This window comes from Protopterus annectens, chromosome 4.part1, assembly GCF_019279795.1.
Source record: "Protopterus annectens isolate FY-2018-M chromosome 4.part1, PAN1.0, whole genome shotgun sequence".
Taxonomy (NCBI): domain Eukaryota; kingdom Metazoa; phylum Chordata; order Ceratodontiformes; family Protopteridae; genus Protopterus; species Protopterus annectens.
In genome coordinates this window covers 378,123,768-378,148,304 of record NC_056734.1, presented here as the reverse complement: position 1 = coordinate 378,148,304, position 24,537 = coordinate 378,123,768, and the positions used below count along the sequence as shown (strand labels likewise).

General features: G+C 39.7%; 1 protein-coding gene across 1 annotated transcript in view; it reads left to right on the top strand.

Annotated features, from left to right (window-relative positions):
• The first annotated feature begins 136 nt into the window (after positions 1–136).
• Positions 137–24,537, top strand: part of LOC122801210 (5-hydroxytryptamine receptor 3A-like) — a 226,809-nt gene continuing 202,408 nt past the window's right edge. Inside the window, exons 1-2 of the mRNA XM_044070764.1 lie at positions 137–197; positions 396–559. Coding sequence (XP_043926699.1) covers positions 137–197; positions 396–559 — 225 coding nt within the window. The remainder of the gene's footprint in view (positions 198–395; positions 560–24,537) is intronic.

The following is a 24,537-nucleotide window of genomic DNA, read 5'->3' as shown; positions in this document are numbered from 1 at the left end:
ATATTGTTATACAGCCGGTGTGTGTATGTGGAAAGAGATGCCACATCATGTTGTAGAAAATATTAGGATGAATAATAGCTTTCAACAGCTATTAATGGATGCTTTACTGGCTAGTAATTTACAGTGACCTTGTGAAATGGTTGCATTGATGGATATTTCAATGCAAATGTCTAGTTTTGAAAATGTTCTACTTCTAGGTTTGTCACTATCGACTGTTTCCTGTGGTAGACTCCTGAATTTCACTGCAGCAAACTCTGTATTTATTATACACAGTACTGCCAGATGTTTAATACTGGTATACTGTTCTTAAGTTAATATTTTATAATGTATAACATCTCTCTCATTTGATATCAAAGAGTTATTTAACTTTTACACCTTTTTATTTTTATTCCTAGACAATGGAATACCCAATAAAAGTAATACTTCTGAGAACTTTTATAGCTGCCTTTTACCAAAACTTACAAACTTGGGAATTAAAAAGTCATTTCGACCTGCATTAAATATCACTCAGCCCACAGTTGTCAATGTCTCCATGACCCTTTATGCAGTTTTGGAAGTGGTAAGTACACTATTTGCTCTCTATGTATCTTCCCTGTATTCTGTTTTGTTACACAGATTCATTTTTTTTTATTTTTGTGTAAAGCAAATTAAATCTTGAGGAGGAATTCCTTTCTGTATATGGGATGAGGACTTGGGGAATAGAAATGCCTCCCAACTCCAGCTTTTAGAAAGTGACAGTCTAAAACTGTATCTGGTTTACCTCACTACTTGACACATCAAAGCTCATTTGTTTGCAGCCGATCACTGAAAGGACAACTATTTTAATGGAGAGGATTTTTAATGCCACACTAATCTTGCAGGGAATGATGCCCCAGTACTCAACAGCATACAATTAATTCTGAGATCATCAAATCTCAGAAAAATTTATATAAGTTGTCTTACTCTCCACCAAAGAGGGTTTGATAGTTTTTGGCAATAACAAAGTGACCACTTACTTATCTTGAAAAACTCTTAATTATTGATGTATGTGTACTGTACATGTTCAAGGTATATGAAGTGAAAAATTATGTGCCCTGTATTTGATACATTTATCAACCTTTTGTTTGTTTTTAAACACCTTTTTTTAAAGTATCACTTAAGACATACACACACGTGCATTAATAGAAAATAAACATAAACTGTATTAACATTTGTATATGTATCATATATTACATATATGTGAGCTTTTTTGTAACAAACTGGTATTCCCTACAACATAAGATAAATTGTTCAATTTCTGCCTTCCCTTAAACTTCACTCCTCCTCATCCTAAACATTATTCTGCATGTATTGTTCCCACAACTCCCATTTAATTCCGTGTAATTTGTTGTTTCTCTTTTCTAAATATTACCTCCATTTCCTTTATATCCTTTACAATATGCAGCACTTTCATTATAGCTGGTTTAGATTTTGATTTCTGATTAGTAGTAATTGCTTTTTCAGCAGCCAATAACACTAATCTTAATAAGGGCTAGGCAATCCAGATCCTGTGTTCTAGCTCAAACAAATCACATTCTTGGTTACAGTTATTTGCTCCTCCAAAATTTCTAACAGAGCACTCTGTAGGCAGTTTTAAAATTTGTTAACTTGTAAATCTGGAGTATCACTCTAGAATTACCTCAGCCTTTATGTCACTTGTAACACCTGTACCTCAGCATTTTATGGATATATGTCCAAATATTTAGAATCATATATGGTAAATATTGGGATATGATAATAGTTTCTGGTACCACTTGAATCATAACCCAAACAGGAAGTATAAACTCCTGTCAGAAAATGTACTCCATCATCATGAGCCTCTCTATTGTGGTAAGAAAAATAAATAAATACTAACTATGGGCAAAGTAATGGATTTCATGTTTATTTGACACAAGCAGTAGCCAGAGGGTAAAATATTCCAATGTATTCCAAACAAACCCAAACTAGTACTACAAAGCCAGACCGTTTAAACAGAACAAATGACAAGAGAGTAAGTTAATTTCATCCACAAACAGCATTTGTCCCATCCCAACATGTATAGCCACTTTGATGTTTACAGCTCATCTGTCTGTGATACAAAATAATGTCTTTCAACTTCTTAACACAAGACTCGTAGACAAAGCCATACTAATAATAATTAGGAATAAAAGGCACAAATTCAGGTACACATTTTAAATATTATTCCATATAAAGTTGTTGGAATGACAGTTTTTGCATTACCATGTATTGTCTAAAGGACATTGAGTCTTATACTCAAATGTCTGCCATTATTTAATGACGTCAGTCCTCAATAATTTGCCTAAAAAACACACATTTTATGATGAACAAAGCATAAATATGAGGCAAAATCAGAGGCATTCTTTGAAATTGGGGACAGCTTCATCCACAGCTCTCAGCCTCTTAGCTCAGTTTCTTGCATGTCCATAGGTACATATTAGCCTAGTGATCAATGAGGATCTTTAGAAGCTTAGTCATACATTCCTATGAAGTTTTTTAGCCCTTATATTTTAAGTACAAATAACCCAGAGATGAGCAGAACATTTGCTGCATGTTACCCCTATCCATGAGGAACAAGAGTGATAAACCTGGGATGACTTTGCAGTTATCAATCCATTTATCTACATTTATACATGTTACCTTGATGGCATCTTCATTTTGTGGAGAGATACTCCTGAAAAGTTGGAAGATTTTACTGGCTATATTGCTAACACTACATTTTTAAGGTTAATGCATACAACATCTAGTGATGCGTTTAAATATTTGGATGTTAGCATTTACCAGAATAATGGAAAATTTGAATCAAAGGTATACAGAAAGCCCACTTTTTTTCTAATGTATACCTGCACTTCCAGAGCAACCACATTTTAACAGAAAAAGTCCCTAGTCAAGGGACAATTTGTTAGAATTTCAAGAATGATCCTGGATGAAGACTGTAATAATCAGAATGTAATAAGTTAATACAAATGTTCTTGGACAGGGGTTACCCAAATTTTTCATAAAAAAATAAATAAATCAGAAGTACTACTCGTTAGGTACATCAGCTTTAATCCTATTTTAGGACAAAAGGTACTTTGTGATGGCGTTTCCCCAAACTGTGCTGTTGTTAACAGAGAACTGGTCCTTAAACATCACTTCCTAAACTTAGAAGTGCAAAAGGTTATTTTAAAGTATTGGTCAGTATTTAGTATTGATGCTAATGTGTTCAAAGTTGTGGGGGATAGACCACTTTTTTTTATTTTTAAGAAGGGAAAAAAAATCTAAACACTATTTTCATGGAGCAGGTTCCTATGAGAAGAACTTTATCATATGGAATGAGAAAGTGTGATCAATGTAATCAATGCCCCTTTATTTTGGTATATGACACTTTAAATTTAAGTGCTCATCAAGTCAGAATACCATTACCAGATGGTTGTAACTGTATGACAATGGGCACTGCATATATTGCCATTTGTAATCACTGTGATGCCATTTATATAGGTAAAACTGAGAGAACTTTGTATAGGCATTTATATGAACACAATTACAACACTGAAAAACGTAATGAAAAAAATCCCCTATTTAGGCACAAAATTGTTTGTGATGGTTGTAATAGGTTCCTATTTGCAGTATTGGAAAAGTTTAATAGGAGCTCCAGGGGTGAACCATGGGAAACAGTCGCTGATTTTAAAGAACTGCTGTGGCAATTACAACTCAATGCACAAGATGACCCAGGGCTTAATGAAAATACATCCATTACTACTGCCCTTAAGCTTCATGCTATGAAGTTATATGATTTTATAATTTCTTACCAACAACTGATTAATTTTGATGTGTTTGATTGGTTGGTCTATATAACTCATGCAATAATGTTGTTACCTAGTTCTGATAAAGTCCTTAGAAGTTTAATGGATGAAAGTGTTCAACCTTGAATTAAAATTTGATAATTTTAACTTTTCTGTACATACTGTGATTCCTGGAGGCATCATCGTTGTTATTTGTTTTATTTTTTCCTCTTTATCACTCGTGTTAATAGTATAAGATAAGTATTTTGCTTTATGTGGAGAGGAAAATGATTCCAAAGAAGTTGTATTCTTTGTCATAAATATCTATCACTCCAACATGTTCTAGTCAAGTTGCAAAAGAGCTGTGAGCAGGTGTTTATGCCCTCATTGGACTTGTAAATGTGCAGTAGGTCTGATAGGACAGGATCTGTTGAGATTCTGCACACACAGAAGGGATGGCCCCTCAGTTGTTTGTATGATACAGAGAAGAAGGGCAAAGCTTTGAGATGGTCTGCAAAGCTTTTATGATTTAGGTCCTTGATTTTCTTAGTAAGAAAGCATTGTAGGCATTTCAGTTGTGTGAAATGTTTGGACAGGTACATACTATAATCAATGGTTGGCATGATGAGTGTGGAATACAGTGGAATGATCACATTCCTGCACCTGGATGTCATATCCTTAGTAATAAGCCTGACAATGAAAAAGCACTTTCTTAGACTAGTGAATACATGGTGATTAAAGGACACGTCATTGCCTATATAGTTTTCCCTGGTGCTTTACTACTAGATCAGTTTTCAGGGGTATGTGTGATAGTTACAAGAGTTCATGGTCCATGGTTTTGACACCAGCTATAGGTCTGGAAAGGCCATATTGGAGGATTTCAATTCCTTCTGTGGAGTTTATGATGGCACCACATGTATAGTGATCTGCAGACCTGATCAGCCATAAATCTTTTACAGTAGATTTGACCACCAAGAAGTAAATGCCAAAGAGCAGTAGCTCAAGGACTGAACCTAATGTATACTACTAGTGACAGTTTTTTTTTTTGGAGGAGGTAGAGAAATCCACCCTAATTCTCTGGGTTCTGTCTGTGATCCAATTTGCTATCCAGTCAGTTACATAGGGATTAACATTTAGCTGGAGTAGTTTATCTATGATACGTTTATGTGAGGTAGTGCTTAACACCATTGTGAGATCTAGATATGTGTGTGTCATAGCTCAAGAATCAAGAAGAAAGCCCAAAAATAATGGGAGACAAATGTCCAAACTCATGGACAGATTTTAAGTATTGTTTGTGTATACTTAGAAAGTTGTTTGGTAATAACATGCATTTTCTGAGGGAAATTAAGTCATAAACATTTGTCATTATTTAGTAATTGCAATTCTTAACAATTAAAAGAAACACAACTTTTACAAGAAGTAACAAAATCATAAATATGAAACAAAATCAGGGAGGGCTCAGAAATATGAAGGCAACCCTAGTATCCAGGCCAGCAATTATACCTACTTTGTTTTCTGTATATGTTTTTGATGCCTGGCTGTAACTTAAAATGATAAAAATAAAGCAAAACTGTCAGTCTAATAGGGCTGAGGTGGGGAGAGTCTACAAGTAGTGTAGCTTATGAGTTGCAGGCTGTTTAAAATGTATGCTCACCAGGTAGAAAGTTCTGCATAAACATGTAGTCATACTATTTATTTATTGATTTACTTTTCTTGACTAAGATAGTAAAACTGATACTAATCTATCAATTTCAAGCAACAGCCCATGAGTAACTGGGCATAAATTTCAAACACACAAAAAAATCTATGTGGAATGATGACACCTGAAATTACATCTGAAATGGTCACTTCTGTCCTCTGTAAGGAGAGAAACACCAGTTTCATGGGTCCATATGAACTAAAAGAAAGCCTAATTTGTACAGTCAAAAATAACCAAGTACAGCCCTTACACACATTCTCACTAAAACACTAAAATGGCTCATAGGTTCATAGGTTCATACTAGGCTATCTGCCCTAGGGCATTTATAAGCCTAGCCAGAGTGTGTTTGGCTTTCGCCACCCATTTTAAATGAATTTTGCTATGCCCTTTTTCGAGGTTAGTATACTGTGCCTCTGTCTAACAGTGACACAGAAGTGATACCCGGGGTAAACCTACGATCTCCCATCCACTCATCAAGATTCCTCTTGAAGAGAGTCAATGAGGGACTCTGCCTAACCTGGACTGGGATTTTATTCCAGAGTGAAGGGAGCCTCTGGGTTATGAATCTGTCCCTCCAGCATGTCCTATTTATTTCAGTGCTGAGGTTCAAGTCTCTCGAGCGTAGCTCGATGGGATTTGGATTTTCTGAGGTGCAGCATGTCCATTAATTCCGGGTTGGACATGGCTTTATACGTCAGGCACAGATCACCTCTGAGCAGGCAGTATGCCACTGAGTAGAGCTGGAGTTTCTTTAACCGGGCAGCATATGGCATCTGTTTGAGCCCTTTGATCCTCTTGGTGAGGTACTTTTGGGGTCTTTCCAGTTGCTGCAGGTGTCTGGTAAGATACATCCCAAAAGGGGCATTGTACTCAATTATGGGCCTGATGAGGGATGTGTAAAGAGGCATGATGACCTCCCCTGATCTAGATGTGAATCCCTTCATGACTAGGTGGGCTATATAAAATGTTTTTCTAACCACTTTGGCCACATGGTTGTCAAATGAGAGATTGCTATCAACTTGGGTCCCCAGGTCCCTAATTACTTCTTCCGTACTTAATGGATTACCACCTATGTGATAATTTGTGGGCACTTTGTTTTTGCCAAAGGGGATGACTATACACTTTTTGGCGTTTAGCTTGACGCCATGGCTCTGGCACCAGTTGTCTGTTTCTATGAGGCCCTTTTGTAGGATGCTTGTGTCGGCTGGAGAGTCTATTATGGTGCCCAGTTTGCAGTCATCTGCGAACTTGGTCAGCCACAGTCCTTCCGTGTTAGCCTGTACCTCCGAGAAATATATACTGAACAAGAGAGGTCCCAGGACTGAGCCTTGTGGGATGCCACTTGTAACTGGTTTGGAGTCTGACATGGCTCCAGCAATTCTAACCATGTGGGTTCTGTCCTTGAGCCAGTTTGCAACCCATCTAGTGACATAGGGGTTTATATTTAAGCTGGTTAGCTTATCTATAATGCCCGAGTGGGGTATCGTATCGAAGGCTTTTGCAAGGTCCAGGTAGGCTGTGTGTACCACCTTCCCCTCGTCAATGGCCTTGGTGACTGTTTCAAAGAAATCGACCAGGTTTAAGAGGCAGGATCTGCCCTTAACAAAGCCGAACTGGGTAGGATCCAGTGTCTGTACGTCCCCAATATCTTTATTTATGAGGTCCATGATGATCCTTTCCATAGCTTTGCAGACCAAGCTAGTCAAGCTTATGGGGCGATAGTTTCCAGGATCCGTTGAGGCACCACCTTTGTGGAGAGGGACCACTGTTGCTGTATGCCACTCTTTGGGTACATATCCTGTAGTAAGGCTAAGATTGAACAGTAGTTTTATGTTTGGGTTTAGCTCTTCTTGGAGTTCATGTAGGATGCAGCCTGGGACACCGTCTGGTCCCATTGATGCTGTGTTTTTTGCTTTGGAGAGGGCGGCTCTTACCTGAGCATCTGAGATGTCAGGGGGGCAGCACTCTGCTGGGATAGATATTTGCCCTTTTGGTGGGGAAGGGGGGAGAAGTTTGCGCTGAACCTGTCAGCTAGGATGTTGGCAATGTCTGTGGGTTCGGTGTATTTTTTGTCATTTTGGACTAATTCTGAGCATATCTGGGAATTCCCTCCCAGGTTCCTAATATAACTAAAGAAAGCCTTGTGATTATCCTTAGTGTCCTGTGCAATTTTTCTCTTGAAGCTGGCCTTAGACGATTTTATGAGTGCCCATAGTTTTTTGCTAATACTGATCAGAGATGCCTTCCCTTTTTGGGATGTTGCTCTATCATGTAGTAGCTTCCTCCTTTTATTGTATAGTTTGTTTATGGCTGGGGTCCACCAGACAGGACGCCTAACTTTGGAGGATTGGGTCTTGGTTTTATTTGGGATTGCATGATCCATGCATTCCTGAAGGTGTTCATAGAATGCGTTTATAAAGGATTCTGAGGTCTGGGCCGTATTTTCCACAGGTCCGGGGGCTTTGAAGGATTCCACCTCGATTTTGAGGAGTGTGAAATTTGCTTTAGAGAAGTTTTTCACTGTGGTTTTCTGGGCAGGGGCTGGGGTCGGAATGTGAATATCTAGTGAGATTAGTTTATGGTCTGATCTTACCAGTGAGGGATACACTTCTGGTCTGGAGCATAGAGTCCCCATGTTGGTGATGATCAGGTCCAGTATGTTTTCCCCTCTTGTGGGAGTGGCAACAAGTTGTTCCATAGCATTTGAGTTTATAAATTCTAGGAACCTTTGGGCTAGGGTGTTGGAGCTAGAGTAATGCTCCCAGTCTATGTTAGGGTAGTTGAAGTCGCCCAATATAATGGTGTTTGGAGAAACCTTCATATTTTCCAGTGTTCTCAGGAAGGCCGAGTGGGGTTCCTGGGTTTGGGAGGGTGGTCTGTAGCAGGTTATAAACTGGAAGGCAGTTTTACCCACTGTTAGTTGCACATGGATAGTCTCTGATGCTTCGTGCTGTGCCACCAACCTGGAGGTGTGGGTATCTTTGACGAATATTGATACTCCCCCTCCTTTTGTGGTTCAGTCCAAGTTTTGGGGCCGAAAAACATGGTATGAGGTATAATCTGGTAGTGCTGGGGTGGTCTCGGGAGCCTTGAACCAGGTTTCTGTTACTGCACAGATATCGATGTTCTCCATGCTAAGGAGAGTTTTGAGTGCGTGCATCTTGAGGTTTAGACTTCTGGCATTGAGTAGCATTACTCTTAGTTTCTTATCTCTTGTGATACCTATGGAGGTGGGTTTGTCTTTTGAGCGTTGCCTAAAAAAGGCACTATGGGGTTGGCAAGAGCCTTTGCCAATATCCGAAAGCCCAGGGGTGACAGGTGCAAGCCGTCCCTAGTGAAGCATCGTGGTTTGTCGAGCATGTCATCCCAGGCAGACAGGCATTGGATCCCCTTTGAATGACACCAATACTTAAGCCAATTGTTGAAATTGATCATCTTGTCTTCATATTGTGGCATCATTCTTGGTGAGGGTAAGATGCTACTCAAGGTCAGGGTCATACCGGCCTGGGCTACATGCTCAGAGAGCTCCTCTATGTCTCTTTTCATGTAGTCCAGGGAGGTGCATCTCAGGTCATTCACACCAGCATGGACAATGACTGAGTCATATTTGTACCTGCCTTGGAGTGACCTGAGTGCTTGTGTTATGTGGCGGATCCTAGCGCCTGACAGGCAGCTCACCGTGACCTTCTCCTTGTTCAGCCTGGTGAGCAGGACGTCAGTGTGCCTGACATCCCTAATATATCGAAGAAGAATATTGTAGTCTAATCTATAAGGAAGGTTCTTCCACAGACCCCAGCATTTAACACTAATTATTCAAGGCAATTTATTTATTTATTTATTTAGTTATTTTAATATTTATTTATTTTTGTTTACTAGGAAAGTCTAACTGGGACTGTTATACCATTTTCGATGGGAACCCAGGAAAAGAGCTCTGGTAACATAAGCAACTAGTACAGTAAAAAAACAAAGATATGTATTGTTATTTACAAGGATAATACAAACAAGCGTACAGAATATTTCTACACTGACACAATGTTTAAACATCTGTAACAAGACTACAGAGCATTTATACAGTGTAACAACTTTAGACGTCTTATATGGAGGGGAATGATATCCTACCGGCAACTTTATGGTATCAAGAAAGGATGTGCTTTAGATTTTGTGCCTATAGTTAATGAGTATATAATTTATAGCAGGAGATACTGGGGTGAAGAAAAAAAGAGGAAGGAGAGAGAGGAGGAATATGGTTGACAACAGAAAAGGGAATACAAAATGTGAATTTTGGTAAGGGAGGGAAGAAGCAGATAGGAAATGGAATCAGCCTGTAGGTGCAGCACCATTGCATATTTTGCTTTTCCTCAGGTGATCCTTTAGTCATTATTATCATCATCATCACCATCAACCCCCCCCCTTTACCATTTTCTACATGGGTTCAGGGTGTCTTGTCAACTATTGTCATCTCTCTCTTCATTGTTACTTTCCTGCCTTCCTCGACACTCGTGTCTGACTGTCACAGGTCTTCTCTCACACTGTCCATACACCTCTTTGACAGACACCTTCATTTTATAGGTTCATAGGTAGGTACTAGGCTATTAGCCCTAGGGCCTATATAAGCCTAGCCAAAAAGGTACTCTGGCTTTCGCCACCCAAGAAAATTATTTTCGTGTGCCCCTGTCAAGCAGAGCCACAGAAGTGATCCCCAGGGTGAATTATCTATTTTCCATCCAATCATCAAGATTTTTCTTGAAGAGTGCTAATAAGAAACTTTGTTTGATATAAATAGGTAGTTTGTTCCAGAGTATGGGAAGTCTCTGGGACAGGAATCTATCCCTCCAGCATGTTTTGTTTATTGTGGTGACAAGGTTTAGCTCCCTAGAGCGTGTAGCTCGGAGGGATTGGGATTTCTTTAAGTGGAGCATGTCCAACAGCTCTGGGTTTGACATAGCTTTGTATGTTAGGCAGAGATCACCTCTGAGTAGGCGATATGCGACAGAGTACAGCTGTAGTTTTTTGAGACGGTCTGTGTAGAGCATCTGTTTGAGGCCGGTAATCCTCTTTGTGAGGTATTTCTACGGCCTTTCCAGTTGTTGTAGATGTCTTGTGAGGTACATACCAAAAGGGGCATTGTGCTCTATAATGGGTCTAATGAGTGATGAGTAGAGTGGAAAAATTACCTCTTTTTACTTGGATGAGAAACCTTTTGTGATGAGGTGTGCCACGTAGAAGGATTTCCTGACTACTGTGGCGATGTGATTATCAAAGGAGAGACTACTGTCCACCTGTGTCCCAAAGTCTCTTATCACACTTTTGATGTTAAGTAGACTACCACCTGTGTGGTAGCTCATGGCTCATGGGTACAGAGTTTTTACCAAAGGGGATGGCAATGCACTTTTTGGCATTGAGCTTGAGGCCATGGCTTTGGCACCAGGCATCTGTCTCAGTGAGGCCCTTTTGTAGGATGTCCACATCATTAGGAGTTTCGATTATGGCTCCTAGTTTGCAGTCATCTGCGAACTTCATTAAGCCAAAGACCTTCTGTGTTAGCCTGTACTTCAGAAACATAGATACCAAACAGGAGAGGAACCATGACTGAACCCTGTGGTACTCCACTTGTCACTGGTCTGAAGTCAGATTTGGAGTCTTCTACTTTCACAGTGTGGATTCTATCAGTGAGCCAGTTGGCAACCCATCTTGTGACATAGGGATTTATACCTAGTTTAGTGAGTTTATCTATAATTCCAGAGTGGGGGATGGTGTCAAAAGCCTTGGCGAGATCTAGATAGGCTGTGTGAACCACCATACCCTCTACGGCTTTGGTGACTGCTTCAAAGAAGTCTGTCAGGTTTAGGAGAACTGGGTGGGGTCCAGAGTTTGCAGATTACCAATGTCTTTGTTTATAAGTTCCATGATGATACGTTCCACGGCCTTGCAGACCAGGCTCGTTAGGCTAATGGGGCAGTAGTTCCCGGGGTCCGTGGTGGCTCCCCCTTTGTAGAGTGGGATAACCGTCACTGTGCGCCATTCAGTGGGCACAAAGCCTGAAGTGAGGCTATGATTGAACATGGTGCTTAGGTGGGGTGCCAGTTCATTCTGTAGTTTGTGTAGAAAGCAGCCTGGGATGTTGTCAGGTCCCACAGATGCTGTGTTCTTGGCTTTGGAGTGTGTGGTTTTTACCTGTGCAGCTGAGATTATAGGAACTTTGCATTCTTCCGGTATAGTGATGAGCCCTTTAGTGGGTGAGAGGGGGTAAAGTTAGCACTGAACCTATCTGCCAGGATGTTGGCAATATCAGTCGGTTCTGTATATTTAGTGCCATTGTGCTGTAACTCAGAGCAGATCTGAGTGTTGCCATTGAGATTCTTGACATAGCTATAGAATGCTTTGTGGTTGTCTTTAGAATCAGTGGCGATTTTGTTTTCATAACTAGCTTTGGAGGATATTATGAGGGATCTCAGCTTCTTACTGAGGCTGTCCAGGGAGTTCCTCCAATCATGGGATTTTATTCTTTTTTGCAACAGTTCCTTTCTTCTGTTGTAGAGTTTGTTTATAGCAGGGGACCACCAAATTGGCTTCCTTTTTTTGGAGGATAGTATCTTGGTTTTGTTAGGGATAGCACGATCCATGCACTCGTGTAAGTGCTTATAAAGTGCATTTGTGTAGGATTCAGCAGTCGTACCACTACTGTTCATCTGCATGGGTGTCGCAAAGTTTGCCACTTCTGTCTTAAGAAGCATGAAGTTGGCTTTGGAGAAATTTTTTACGGTGGTTTCTCTAATGGGGGTTGGGGGCAGGATGTGGATGTCTAGGGTGATTAGCTTGTGGTCGGATCTGACCAACGAGGAATTGACCTCTGGTGTGGAACACCAGTCACCCATGTTGGTAATGACCAGGTATAGGATATTGCTGCCCCTGGTGGGGGTGTGGATAGGTTGATCCAAGGTGTTGGAATTCATGAATTCCAGAAAACGTTGAGCAAAAGAGTTGGTACATGAGTAGTTTTCCCAGTTAATGGTGGGGTAGTTGAAATCGCCCATTATTAGGGTGTTGGGTTGCACCCTAATATTTTCCAGTGTATCAAGAAATGAGGAGTGGGAATCCTATGGCATGGTGGGGATCTGTAGCAATTTACAATTTGGATTGCGGTATTGCCCAGAGTTAGCTGCACTTGGATAATCTCGGATGCATTATGCTGAGCAACTAGCCTGGAGGTGTGGATATCCTTAATGAATATGGACACTCCTCCGCCTTTAGTGTTTCAGTACAGGTTATGTGGATGAAAGGTGTGGTATGAATTATAGCCTGGTAATGCAGGGGTGCTCTCTGGAGCCTTGAACCAGGTCTCTATCACTGCACAGATGTCGATGTTCTCCATTTTAAGGAGTGCCTTGAGTGAATGCATTTTGAGGTTTAGACTTCTAGCATTAAGTAGCATTACTCTCAGATTTTGCTTGCTTGTACCTGTTACGGTGGTGATTTTGTCATTTGAACCTTGCCTAAAAAAGGCACTATAGGGGTGGCAAGAGCCTTAGACAGTATCTGGAATCCCAAGGGCGACAGGTGCAGGCCATCTCTGGCAAAGCATCATGGTCTGCCGATCATGTCATCCCAGGCAGACAGATACTGAATCCCCTTAGAATGACATCAGAAGCTTAGCCCATTGTTGAAGTCAATCATTTTGTCCTTGTACTGTAGTATCATTCTGGGTGATGGCAGGATGCTACTCAGGGCTCGGGTCATACCTGCCTGGGCCACAAGATCAGGCAACTCCTCCATGTCTCTTTTCATGTAGTCCAGGGAGGTACGTCTCAGGTCATTCACACCAACATGGACAATGACAGAGTCATATTTGTACTTGTTGTGGAGTGACTTGAGTGCATGCATTATGTGGTGGATTCTGGCACCCTACAGGCAGCTGACAGTAACTTTCTCCTTGTTTAGCCTAGTGAGTGGAACATCAGTTTGCCTGACTATAGAGTCACCTATGACTAGAGTGTTGGGTACATTGTTATGCCTTATGGGCTGTGGTTGAGTGGCACACTGAGTTTGTGGGCTATGTGTCATTTGGGTTGTGTTGGGGGGGGTGGAGGTTGCCTGCATTTCTGCTTTGGAGGTCTCTGTTGCTTGAGCAGATTTTTATTGAGAGCCTTCACAAATGTAGGTGTGTGTTTTGTGTTTCTATGTGTGTGTTTTGGTGGTGTAGGTTTTGCAGGACTATGTGATGAGTGTGGTGTGGTGCAAGTGTTTACCTTCTCCTCTTGACTGTCTAGTCCAGTCTTGGGTGAAGAGAGCTTTGCTTCCAGTTTGGCTATATAAGTGCATCTCTCACAGGTTGTAGTGTTGGGTGGTAGGAGAAGAGGGTTGTCTGTGTACATGAGGCAATTGCTGCATTGCCCAAAATGCCCAGATTCATCAGGTAGACAGGAGAAAACACTGGGAGCTGACCCTTCGACATACCTGGATAGGTGCTTATTTACTAAGTACTAAAAACTGTTTTTCTCTAGGCAAGTGAGGAAAGTTGAGTGCTATAGTAATTTGTAGCTTATTTAGTGCTTACAATGAGTTCTGAACATGTGCTGAGCTCAAAGAAACAGATTTGAGTGCTAAAACTAAAAAAAAAATGGCTAGTTCTAAGGGAAATTTTGAAGAGCAGACTTTATGGCACCGGGAATAGTTTAACCCTAGCTAACTGTTTAAATCAGTTAGCAAATGAGCAAACTGATTTAAACAAATTAAACAATTTAACCAATAAAAAGCTAAAAACAGAGCCCCGTTCCAGCAGTCTTCGATCAGTAAAGTTCTAACTGCGCACTCCTGCCACTAGGGTGCAGGGGAACCTTCTCCAGAAAAAGATAGTCTGCATTAGTGCTCAAGTTATACAAACAAAGCTAGATTCAGCAGGTCTGAATTTAGTCTATGCTACAACAAACAAGGCATACCAGTTTCAAAAAGAAACAGTTCAAATAAGCAGGCACAATAAGCCTTTAACCAGAAACTCCCAGCTCAGAAGGGCAGAGTCTACCCTCTCCTCCCACAAGAGTGCAGACCACACCTTCTTAATGTAAAATAACTGGCCCAAAGCCCAAGTGCTTAAACCAGAACTAATACACTTTTAGAATAAGAGACACTAAGCCTTCAGTCAGCAACTCCCAACTTAGAAGGATGTAAGCTACCTGTCCTGCCACAACAGTGCAGACCATAAACCTTCTTAATGTAAGACAACTGGTCTGAAGCCCAAGTGCTTCAACCAAAGGCTTAGAATAACAGTTACAATTTAATCAGGCTACTAACAAGCAGTAATAAATGCAGCAGCATAAATGCATTTAAGTACTTTTAAGAACAAGGAGCAAAAGCAAAATAAAGTAATAAAGTAGGAAGAAACACAAATACAGTAAAAGCAGATGAATAAAGCGCATTATATATATATAACAATAGAAAACAAGCAAAGTGATTTAAACAAATTACCCAATTAACCAGTAAAAAAGCTGAAACCTGAGCCCTGTTCCAGCAGTCTTCAATCAGACAAGTTCTCACTGCACACTCCTGCCACTAGGGTGCAGGGGAACCTTCACCAAAAAAGATGTCCTGGATTAGTGCTTAAGTTATACAAACAAAGCTAGATTCAGCATGCCTGAATCTAGTCTATGCTACAGCAAACAAGGCGCACCAATTTCAGAAAAAAAAAAAAAACCAGTTCAAATAAGCAGGCACAATAAGCCTTTAACCAGATATTCCCAGCTCAGAAGGGCAGAATCTAGCCTCTCCTCCCAGAAGAGTACAGACCACAAACCTTCTTAATGTAAAACAACTGGTCTGAAGCCCAAGACCTCTTTACTTCTTCCTGTCTGCCCTAAATCTTCTTCACCAGACTGTCTTCTGCTTTTCTGCACATGTTCCGAACCACTGTATTCTGTTCTCTTTGACATTTTCTGCAATTGGAACTGATTTGGCTTCTGCTTTTATGTCCTCATTTCTTCGTCTGTCCTACAGTGTCCATCCTATCAGTTGTCTCATGCACTTCGTCTCTATCACCTCTAGCTCCCTCAACTGCTCTGCTTTGCTGCCCAGGTTTCTGTGTCATATGGTAGTACTGATCATACCTCTATTTTGTACAACTTACATTTCAGCTTTTTTGACATCCTTCTGTCATATACTACACCTGACACTCTGTGCCAGCTGGCTGGAGCCCATATGATTCTAGCTTTGACCTCCTTATTCAGACTTCCCCTCTCCTCAACCCCCTCCCCAGATATTTGCTGCTGTTAACCTGTTCCACTATTTTCTCTTCTGTCTTAGTTCTCAGCTTCTTCTGATTTTCCCCATTTGCTGCCAGTATATCTGTCTTATCTATACTCATTTTCATCTCATGTACCTTCAGTTTTGCATTCCATTCCTCTATCCTTTGCTGAAGTTCACGCTCAAATTCTACCTGTAATGCCACATCTTCTGTTTACAGCAACTTTGTTGATCTGTCCCCTCTGACCTGTTTGCTAGTGTAATTCTATCACTAGTATAAACAGCAGTGGGCTCAGGTGATCCTTTAGTGCAGTTTTGAATTGTTCAGCATTACATAAAAATCTGATAGTGGCTGACAGATTGTTCCACATTTAAAGATGCTAACTGAGAATAGTAAGTCTCTGTAGGAGTTGTTAGATTTATTGGGTTGAACTAGGTTTACTGCCATTGTCTATAAGTTTCTAATAGGTTCATGCCAGTGGATTATGTTGACCAGATATGTTTTTTTTATAAAGTATAACAATATTTAGACATCTTACATAGAGGAGTGTAATATCTTGTGTGCCCTGAGTAGATAAGTGAAATAAAGAGATGTGAAGAGGGGCATCTAACTAGGTAAGGTTGCTTAGGGTTGAGCAATAATGTGTGTGAGTTGTGAGGTTGCATGCAGGTTTATTAATTTTATTGCAACACTGTTCCAGTTTATGTTTGGTAGATGAATGGAGAACTATAAGTATAGCTGTAGCATACAGGAAGGTGGGAGGAGAAGGGGGGGGTGGCTGCTAGTTTCATACTGCAATGGTTTAAGTAGTGGTTTGCCCTGTATAGTAAATCTAACTTACTGGGGTTTTTTTTCACTTTTTTATTACAAAGTCTATGTGAAGATCAAACTTTAACTTATTGTCAATGGTAATGTGTAGTAATTTAGTGTCGGTGACCTGTTCAATTTTAGTGTTGTTTGAGGAGAGTATATTGAGATTACTGTTATTTTTATGTTTATTTTGGAAAAAAAAACATAAAGAGTAATCTAATTTTCTTTGAGTTTATGTACAGTAGTGATTTTCTTTGCCAGTTTACAATAGAGGTGAAAACTTCCTGTGTGATGGTTTGTAGGGTAGTTAGACTATGGTCTGCACAGACTATGGTACAGTCATCTGCATTTTGTATCATTTTGGCAAGTTTTGATCCTTTGTGCATGTCATTGATGAAGATGTTGAAAAGAATTTGCCTTAAAATGAAGCCTTGATGAACACCTGTAGGTACTGAGAGCTAGGTGGAGTGAAAATATTTCCATTTTACTGACTGAGTGCAACTACATAGGTAATTGTAAGCCAACTAAAAGTGGCAGTTGCTAGGCCAATAAAACGGAGTCTATGCAGAAGAACTTGGTGTGACACTGTATCCAAGGCTTTTGAAATATAAAGGAAAAAAGTGTAGATGATGTGGCCTGAGTTTCTACTTTGATTAACAATGTCAAGAAAGTCTAATAGGGTTGTTTCAGTACTGTGATAGGATCAAAATCCATGCTGGCTAAGTGAAAGTGATTTGTTTTCAAAGAGAAAGGTTTGAAGTTGTTGATGAATATATTTTTCAAGTACTTTGGAGAGTGGTGAGAGAATTGCTAATGAAGTGATAGTTTGGTGAATATGCCACCTTTGTGGAGGGATATAATGAAGGAGTCTTTTCATATGGCAGGAACATGTTTTTTATGGCTCTATTAATAAGGATAGATACTGAGTAAGTTATACTGGTGACAGCTATGCTAAGATATTTAGCTAGTGAGCTGGCAAGTGCTAAGGTTGTATGTTTAAGTTTTTGAATGAGTTTTGTGATGATAGAGGTTAGAATTTTTTTAAAGGTGAGTTGCAGGTGAAAGGTGTGAATCTGGATTAGTGTTAGAAAAGCTGAGGGAGGTGCGAGATATGAAATGGTTGATGAATTAATCTGCTATTTCTTTGTTCATAGGGAAAGGGGTTTGCAGAGTATTTCCTCCTGGGATTTAGAAGGTTGATTACATTTTTCCAGAGTTGCTTAGGGTTTTTATTTATGTGTTTTGTATAGAGGAGATAAAAACATTTATAAGTGAGAACTTGTCACTTGGTATGGTTTCTAAGACACCTATATTTTCCAACCTTTGCTTCATTTCTGTTTTTGTGCCATTGTATCCAGGCCTTGTCCTTTTCTTTCATAAGTGTTTTGATCTGATTCATTAGCCGAGGGGGGGCAGTAGTTAATTTTACTCTTTTATGTCTTAGTGGGTCTTACTGATTTATTATCGTTAAGATAGAGTTAGTGAAGTAGGAAATGGCATGCTCGAGTGGTAGGTATTTGAGTGGCTTTAGGGGTGTTGTTGAAGATAATTTTGTCAAAAAAATTGTAGATTTCTTACACAGTTAAAATGTTTGCCTTTGAGGGCTTTTGACAGTCTCTGTTAATATGTGTGTGATGGTGAAAAGGTGAACAGTGACCATATCAGGGGAGGGGTATCAGGGAGTTTGATTTTTTTCTGGATTGGTTATTAGTATGCAGTCCAAGATGGCTGCTTTTTTTGGACTTCTTGTCAAGTCTGGCTGGTTTTTTGATCAGTTGGGTGAAGTGAAAGAGATTACTGTTGTGGAAAGGAGAGTTTTTTCCTTATAGGATCATAAGATAATTTTTTATTTTTTATTTTATTTACACGGCGCAGTGGTGCAGCGGTTAACGTTGTTGCCTCACAGCAAGAGGTTCTCTGGTTTGATTCTCGGCTGGGGTACCTTCTGTGCAGAGTTTGCATGTTCTCTCTGCATTCATGCAGTTTTTTTCTGGGTACTCTGGTTTCCTCCCACAATCCAAAGACATGAGTCTGGAGCATTTCTCCCCGGGCCTCCATTGAAAATAGGCTATGTCCTAGTCAGACTTTTCTGGTCAACAAATGTAAAATAAAATAAAATAAAACTTGTAATCCTAGATCCCTTATCACTTCCTGGGTACTTAGGGTATTCTTATTGATTTGATAGTGCAAAAGGACATTGTTTTTGCTGAAGGAAATGATGATGTATTTCTTTGCATTCAGTTTGAGACCATGACTAAGACCCTCCTGGAGTGTACTGACTTAATTTGGGGATTCAGTAATTTGACTTAGTTTGCAGTCATTCACAAACTTTGTCAACCACAACCCCTTAGTTTTGGCCTGAACATCTGAGAAGTATATACCAAACAGTAGGGAGCCCAGCACTGACCCTTGTGGCACCCTGCTGGTGACACATCTGCTGGTTGATGTGGAGTCACCCACTCTGATAGTGTGTGACTGGTTTGTGAGCCAGTTGGCAACCCATTTTACAACAAAGGGGTTTACATTCAGTATTCTAGGTTTGTTGGTAATGCCTGAGTGTGGGATTGTGTCAAAAGCCTTTGCCAAGTTGAGGTATGCTGTGTGCACAGATCTGCCCTCGTCAATGGCCTGGTCACATGTTTGAAGAACTCCACCAGATTTAACAGGCAGGATCTGCCCTTACCAAAGCCAAATTGGGTAGAATCCAGGGTTTGGAGGTTGCCTATGTCTTTATTTATGACTTTCATAATGATACATTCCATGGCCTTTCAGATGAGGCTGGTCAGGCTTATGGGTCTTTAATTCCCTGGGTCTGTTGCTAGGCCACCTTTGTGGAGGCAAATAACTTGCTCTTCTCCATTCTGCAGGAACAAAGCCTGTGGTTAGGCTATGATTGAAAAGGGTACTTAATGTTGATGCTAGTTCATGTTTTAGCCTATTTAGAAGCCAGCCTGGGATGCCATCCTGTCCCATAGAGGCTGTGTTGTTTTGCCTTGGACAAGGCTTTACTGACCTGTTCTTTAGATATGTCGGGTGGGGGGGAGAATTTGGGGCAAGATTTGTGATAGGTTTGGAGGGGATAAAGGAGTGAAATTTTCACCAAACCTATCTGCTAGCAAGTTTTCTATTTCTGTGGGGGTCAGTGTGTATGAAACTGTTAGTCCCTAGTTCTGCATATGCTTGAGCCCTACCTTTTAGGCTATGTACATAGCTGTAAATGGCCTTATGGTTATCCTTGGCTGTGCTTGCTAAGTTTTTCTCAAAATGCCCTTAGAGGATTTGACATGTTGTTTTATTTGCTTGTTGAGGCTGAGGAGGGTATTTATCCATTATTGGGGCCTCGTCTTTGTTTTATTGGACAGCATCTTTTTGCATTTTTTGTAAAGTTTGTTGATGCTGGATATCCACCATGACGGCTTGTTTTTACTAGGGGCTCTGTTTTTTATTCTTTCTGGTACAGCCAAGACTATACACTTATTCAAATGATTGTATGGGGCTTTAGTGCAATCTTCAGTGTAGTTGCCACTTCCAGCTGGGGGTGGGGCTTGGAATGCATTTACAACTTCACCTAGGAAGGTATAGTTTGCCTTGGTGAAGTTGTTTAGTCTGACTTTGCCCTTTCTGAGTTCTGGTGATAGTGCTAGCTCAAAGGTGACTGTTTTGCGGTCAGATTTAACTAGTGAGGGTCCAACAGATGCGGCAGTGCATCTGTTTGTCATGTTAGTGAAGACCAGATCTAGTATGTTTGTTCCTCTTCTCAGGGTATGAACAATTTGTTCCAGGACATTTGAGTTAACAAAGTCATGGAACTTTTGCGTTAGTGAATTAGGGTTAGAGTAGATCTCTCAGTTGATGGTGGGATAATTTACATCCCCCATAACCAGAATGCTTGGGAATATTTGGATTGACCCCAATTTGGTAAGCTTTGTGCACGTCATGACCCATGGGGAGGATCTATAACTGGCTATGAATTGAATGGGGGTATTACCCACAGTAACCTGAACTTGGAGTAACTCCATGTAATTGTCCAATCTAACTAGACAGGAGGTGAATTTGTTTTTAATATAGATAGAAACACCATCTCCTTTGGCTTTCACACATTCATTTTGCAGTCTGAAGGTGTGGAAGGCATTGTAGTCTTGCAAGGCTGGGGTACTCTCTGAGGCCTTGAACCAGGCTTCTGTGACTGCACATACATCTACATCTTTCAGTGACAGAAGTGCTTCCAGGGTGTGCAGTTTTTGGTTTTAAGCTCCTAGCATTTAGCAGCATGGCCTTATTTTGTTATGACTGGTAAATTCCAAGTTGGTAGTTTTTATTTTGAGATCTTGCCTAAAAATGCACTATGGGGGAGGCAAGAGCCTTTGCCAGCAGCCAAAAGCCTGGTAGTGCCAGGTGCAAACCATTTCTGGCAAAGCAGCAAGGTTTATTGACCATGACTTCCCAGGCTGACAGAAACTGGATCCCCTTTGAATGACACCAAAAACTAAGCCAATTATTGAAATCAATCAGTTTTGTTATACTGTGGCATCACTCTAGGTGAGGCTAGTATGCTACTCAAATCTAGGGACATACCTTCCTGGGACACATACTGAGAGAGCTCAATAATTTCTCTACTCATATAGTTCAGTGAAGTACGTCTCTGGTTGTTCACTCCAACATGTACTATGACAGAGTTCTAATCTTGGTTTAGGTCCCCGAGTAAGATGGTTTCCTGATTGATGGTTTAGGATAGCCAACTTAAGATATTTCCGGTTATACTTGCATTATTTGGGGAAGGGGGCTGTATGCAGCTACAATGTATAAGGTTATTTAATATGAGTTTGGCTGCAAGCAACTCATCATTGCTAAATTGTGATATAGTTGGGTTGTGACTAAGTAGTTGCAGTGTGGCTTGAAAGATGATAGCCACTTCAGCAGCCTATTTACCTTTTCAGTCTTTTTTTAATGAAATTATAGCTGGGGGTATGATTTCTTCATCTTTATCTTTTGGTCTTAGCCAGGTTTCTGTGATGACATTCTGTCCACACTTGTAGTTTGAATATTTTCTTGCAGATGCTGCTACTATTGACATTGTATATTTGTAGGTTAGAGGAGGATATCAAAATTTGCCATGCTTGGCTATTGTATTGAATAGAAGGGTTTATTGGTAGTGATTAGGCTGGTTTGGATGGGGAGGTAATGATGAAGGACAGAGACTGGTCCATGGTATGGGTGGATGTCACCACTTTCGATTAGAGTGCTTACTGTTTACCACTCATCAACTGTCCCTATCATTTTTAATTTTTTTTTATTAAAACTGAAATAAATGCATATTTTACTAACAAACGTTATGTTCAGAACATGAGCTGACTAGAATTGAGTGTTGAAAATAACAAAACTTTTAAAAATAAAATTGTTACAGATACTGGCTGGGTGGCTAGCCATGACCTCCCCTGCAGCTGTTGGCCCTGGGCAGCTGCCCAAATCACCCCATTACAATCCCATACAATGGGTACTAAAGGCATCAATATCTACCATCCCACAGTGTAACAGTCTTGCATAACAGCTTCAAACAGGCTAAAGTGGACAGGTAAGATACCTCTAGGATTTAGACTACTTGGTGCTGTGGAAATTAAAAACTATCTTCATGTTATGAGTGAAAAGAAGTTACTGGTCCATTTTTATCTGCAAAACTAAGAAACATAATTTTATTTGAAAATGATTTGCATACTTTATCCATTTCTGTGTCTGTCATTTCTGATTAACCACTCAGAAAGTTAGTTTTTTTAGCACGCATCTAGTGTCTTATCTGTGCTGCAAGCAGAAGATAATTTACTAGTTTTGTGCAATGTTTTGAGTACACCTCCACCTGATGAGCATATTTTACTGACTTTTGGATCCCATCTGCCTCTTATCCCTAATCTCAACTTTGTCTGTCTTTGATCCTTTCTCCTTTCATTGTGAATTTAGATTAAAACACTAAGAAGCAGATGTATTTCATGAGGTACTGAACAGGCCCAGCACAGCTTTAAGTGTAAAACTAGTTTTAAAAAAACAGGATGCATAGTTATACAATGATTCACATGTTCAGGGACCATATGAATGCTGGATGAGAAGGCATCTGCAAGATTATACAGCATGTTTTTTTTTCAAAGTATTAAACGCACTTCTTGAATGAGCAGAAGAAATGGCAACCTGAAAAGACTTTTTAAAATACAAACTGTAAGTTCATATGTAATAAATTGAGCTTAGAGCCTAACAGTAAACAAAACATTAGAATACTAATGATACTGCAGAAAATTTCCTAGCACCCTTAAAACTGTTTTCCCTATTTTAAATATAGTTAGATTAATGCTATATATTACATATACAAGTAAGACAAAATTTAACTAGCTACTGTGTTGCAAAATAGTGACATTTTTTATATTATTAATAGTGATTTCCAAAAAAATGATGTTTTGTTTTAGTATTAATAAAAGGTTCACTGTAGTGTAAGTCAGAACTTCAATTAGTTCTGACTTCCCATTTCTTTAAATATTAAATAAGCCTCTGTAAGAACTGGTATGACTGTAAAATACTGGAATGAGCTGAAAATAACTGGAAGAATCTGGAATGAGACTGGAATGAATGTCTTTATCTGTTAATTACCCAGACTTGTGCTGAACATGTGCCAGTCTCTCCTTTATAGGCCAAATCTCCTTGTACCTTTCAGAATAAAGTCTGCAAACACTGTAGTTTGGTTAAGGAAGCCTTATTATATACAGTGGAGGTAGATATCAAGAATATCCAAATCAACGCTTAATGTCCATAGTTTATGCACTCATTATACTGTCCATAAATTCTGTACTCAGAAATATCCTGTCTCTAGTAACAGTGTTGATAATTATGTCGGTAGTTTCTACACTCATACTCTGATAATTATGTCCATAGCTTTTGTATGCATATTCTGATCCTCCTGAATAATATTAATATGCTGGAATAGGTTCATAGGTTCATAAGTAGGTACTAGGCTATCGGCCCAAGGGCCTACGTAAGCCTAGCCAACAAGGTTCCCTGGCTTATGCCACCCAAGAAAGTTATTTTCCTGTGCCATTATCGAGCAGAGACACAGAAGTGATCCCCGGGGTGTATTTCCTATTTCCCATCCACTCATCAAGATTTTTCTTGAAGAGTGCTAATGAAGAACTTTGCTTGACATAGATGGGTAGTCTGTTCCAGAGTATGAGAAGTCTCTGGGACAGGAATCTATCCTTCCAGCATGTCCTGTTTATTGTGGTGACAAGGTTTAGGTCTATAGAGCGTGTAGCTTGGAGGGATTGGGATTTCTTTAGTTGTTAGATATTTGACTTGACTTCTGCACTCATACTTGAGTGTCTGTACTGTAATGACTTTCTGCATATCAGTCCAAACAAATTAACTAACTGTGTCTGAAGTATCTCTTAATAATACCAAAACCCTGTAAATGTCTACACTCCACTTTAACCTTGGTTCCCAAAGCCTTGTACCATACAAACAAAACGTGCTTGTACTTAAATGTACTGTACATTGTTTTTATTAGTATTCTTGACTGAAGGTTATTTTCACTGATTGAAAGTAGATTCACTGAAACTGTATGCACACTGTAAAGGCCTGCTTTAATATAGCTGCATTTCTTGACTTATGCAAAGAGAATACTGTATTTCTGTCTAACAAAATACATTTAAATGAAACCTGATTTTACAACTCCACCTGAAGATACATGAAGACACAGGTATATATTCTCTGCAGTTACTTTAAAATATGGAAAGTAAAATGAAGACACAGGTCTAACCTTACATTTTCCTGCTTATGCAATGTCTATTCTTTTAACTATATTTATGCAAGATTTGTCCATAACAATTGTTGCTGAAATTACTGAAATGAGATTTACTTCTGCAATTACTTTATAAATGTATTAATAAGGTCTACAAAGGATACTATAATGATCCCTAGAACTTATATAAAATAATTTTGATTTGGTAAATAAATGTGCAATTTTAAGTTTGACTACAATG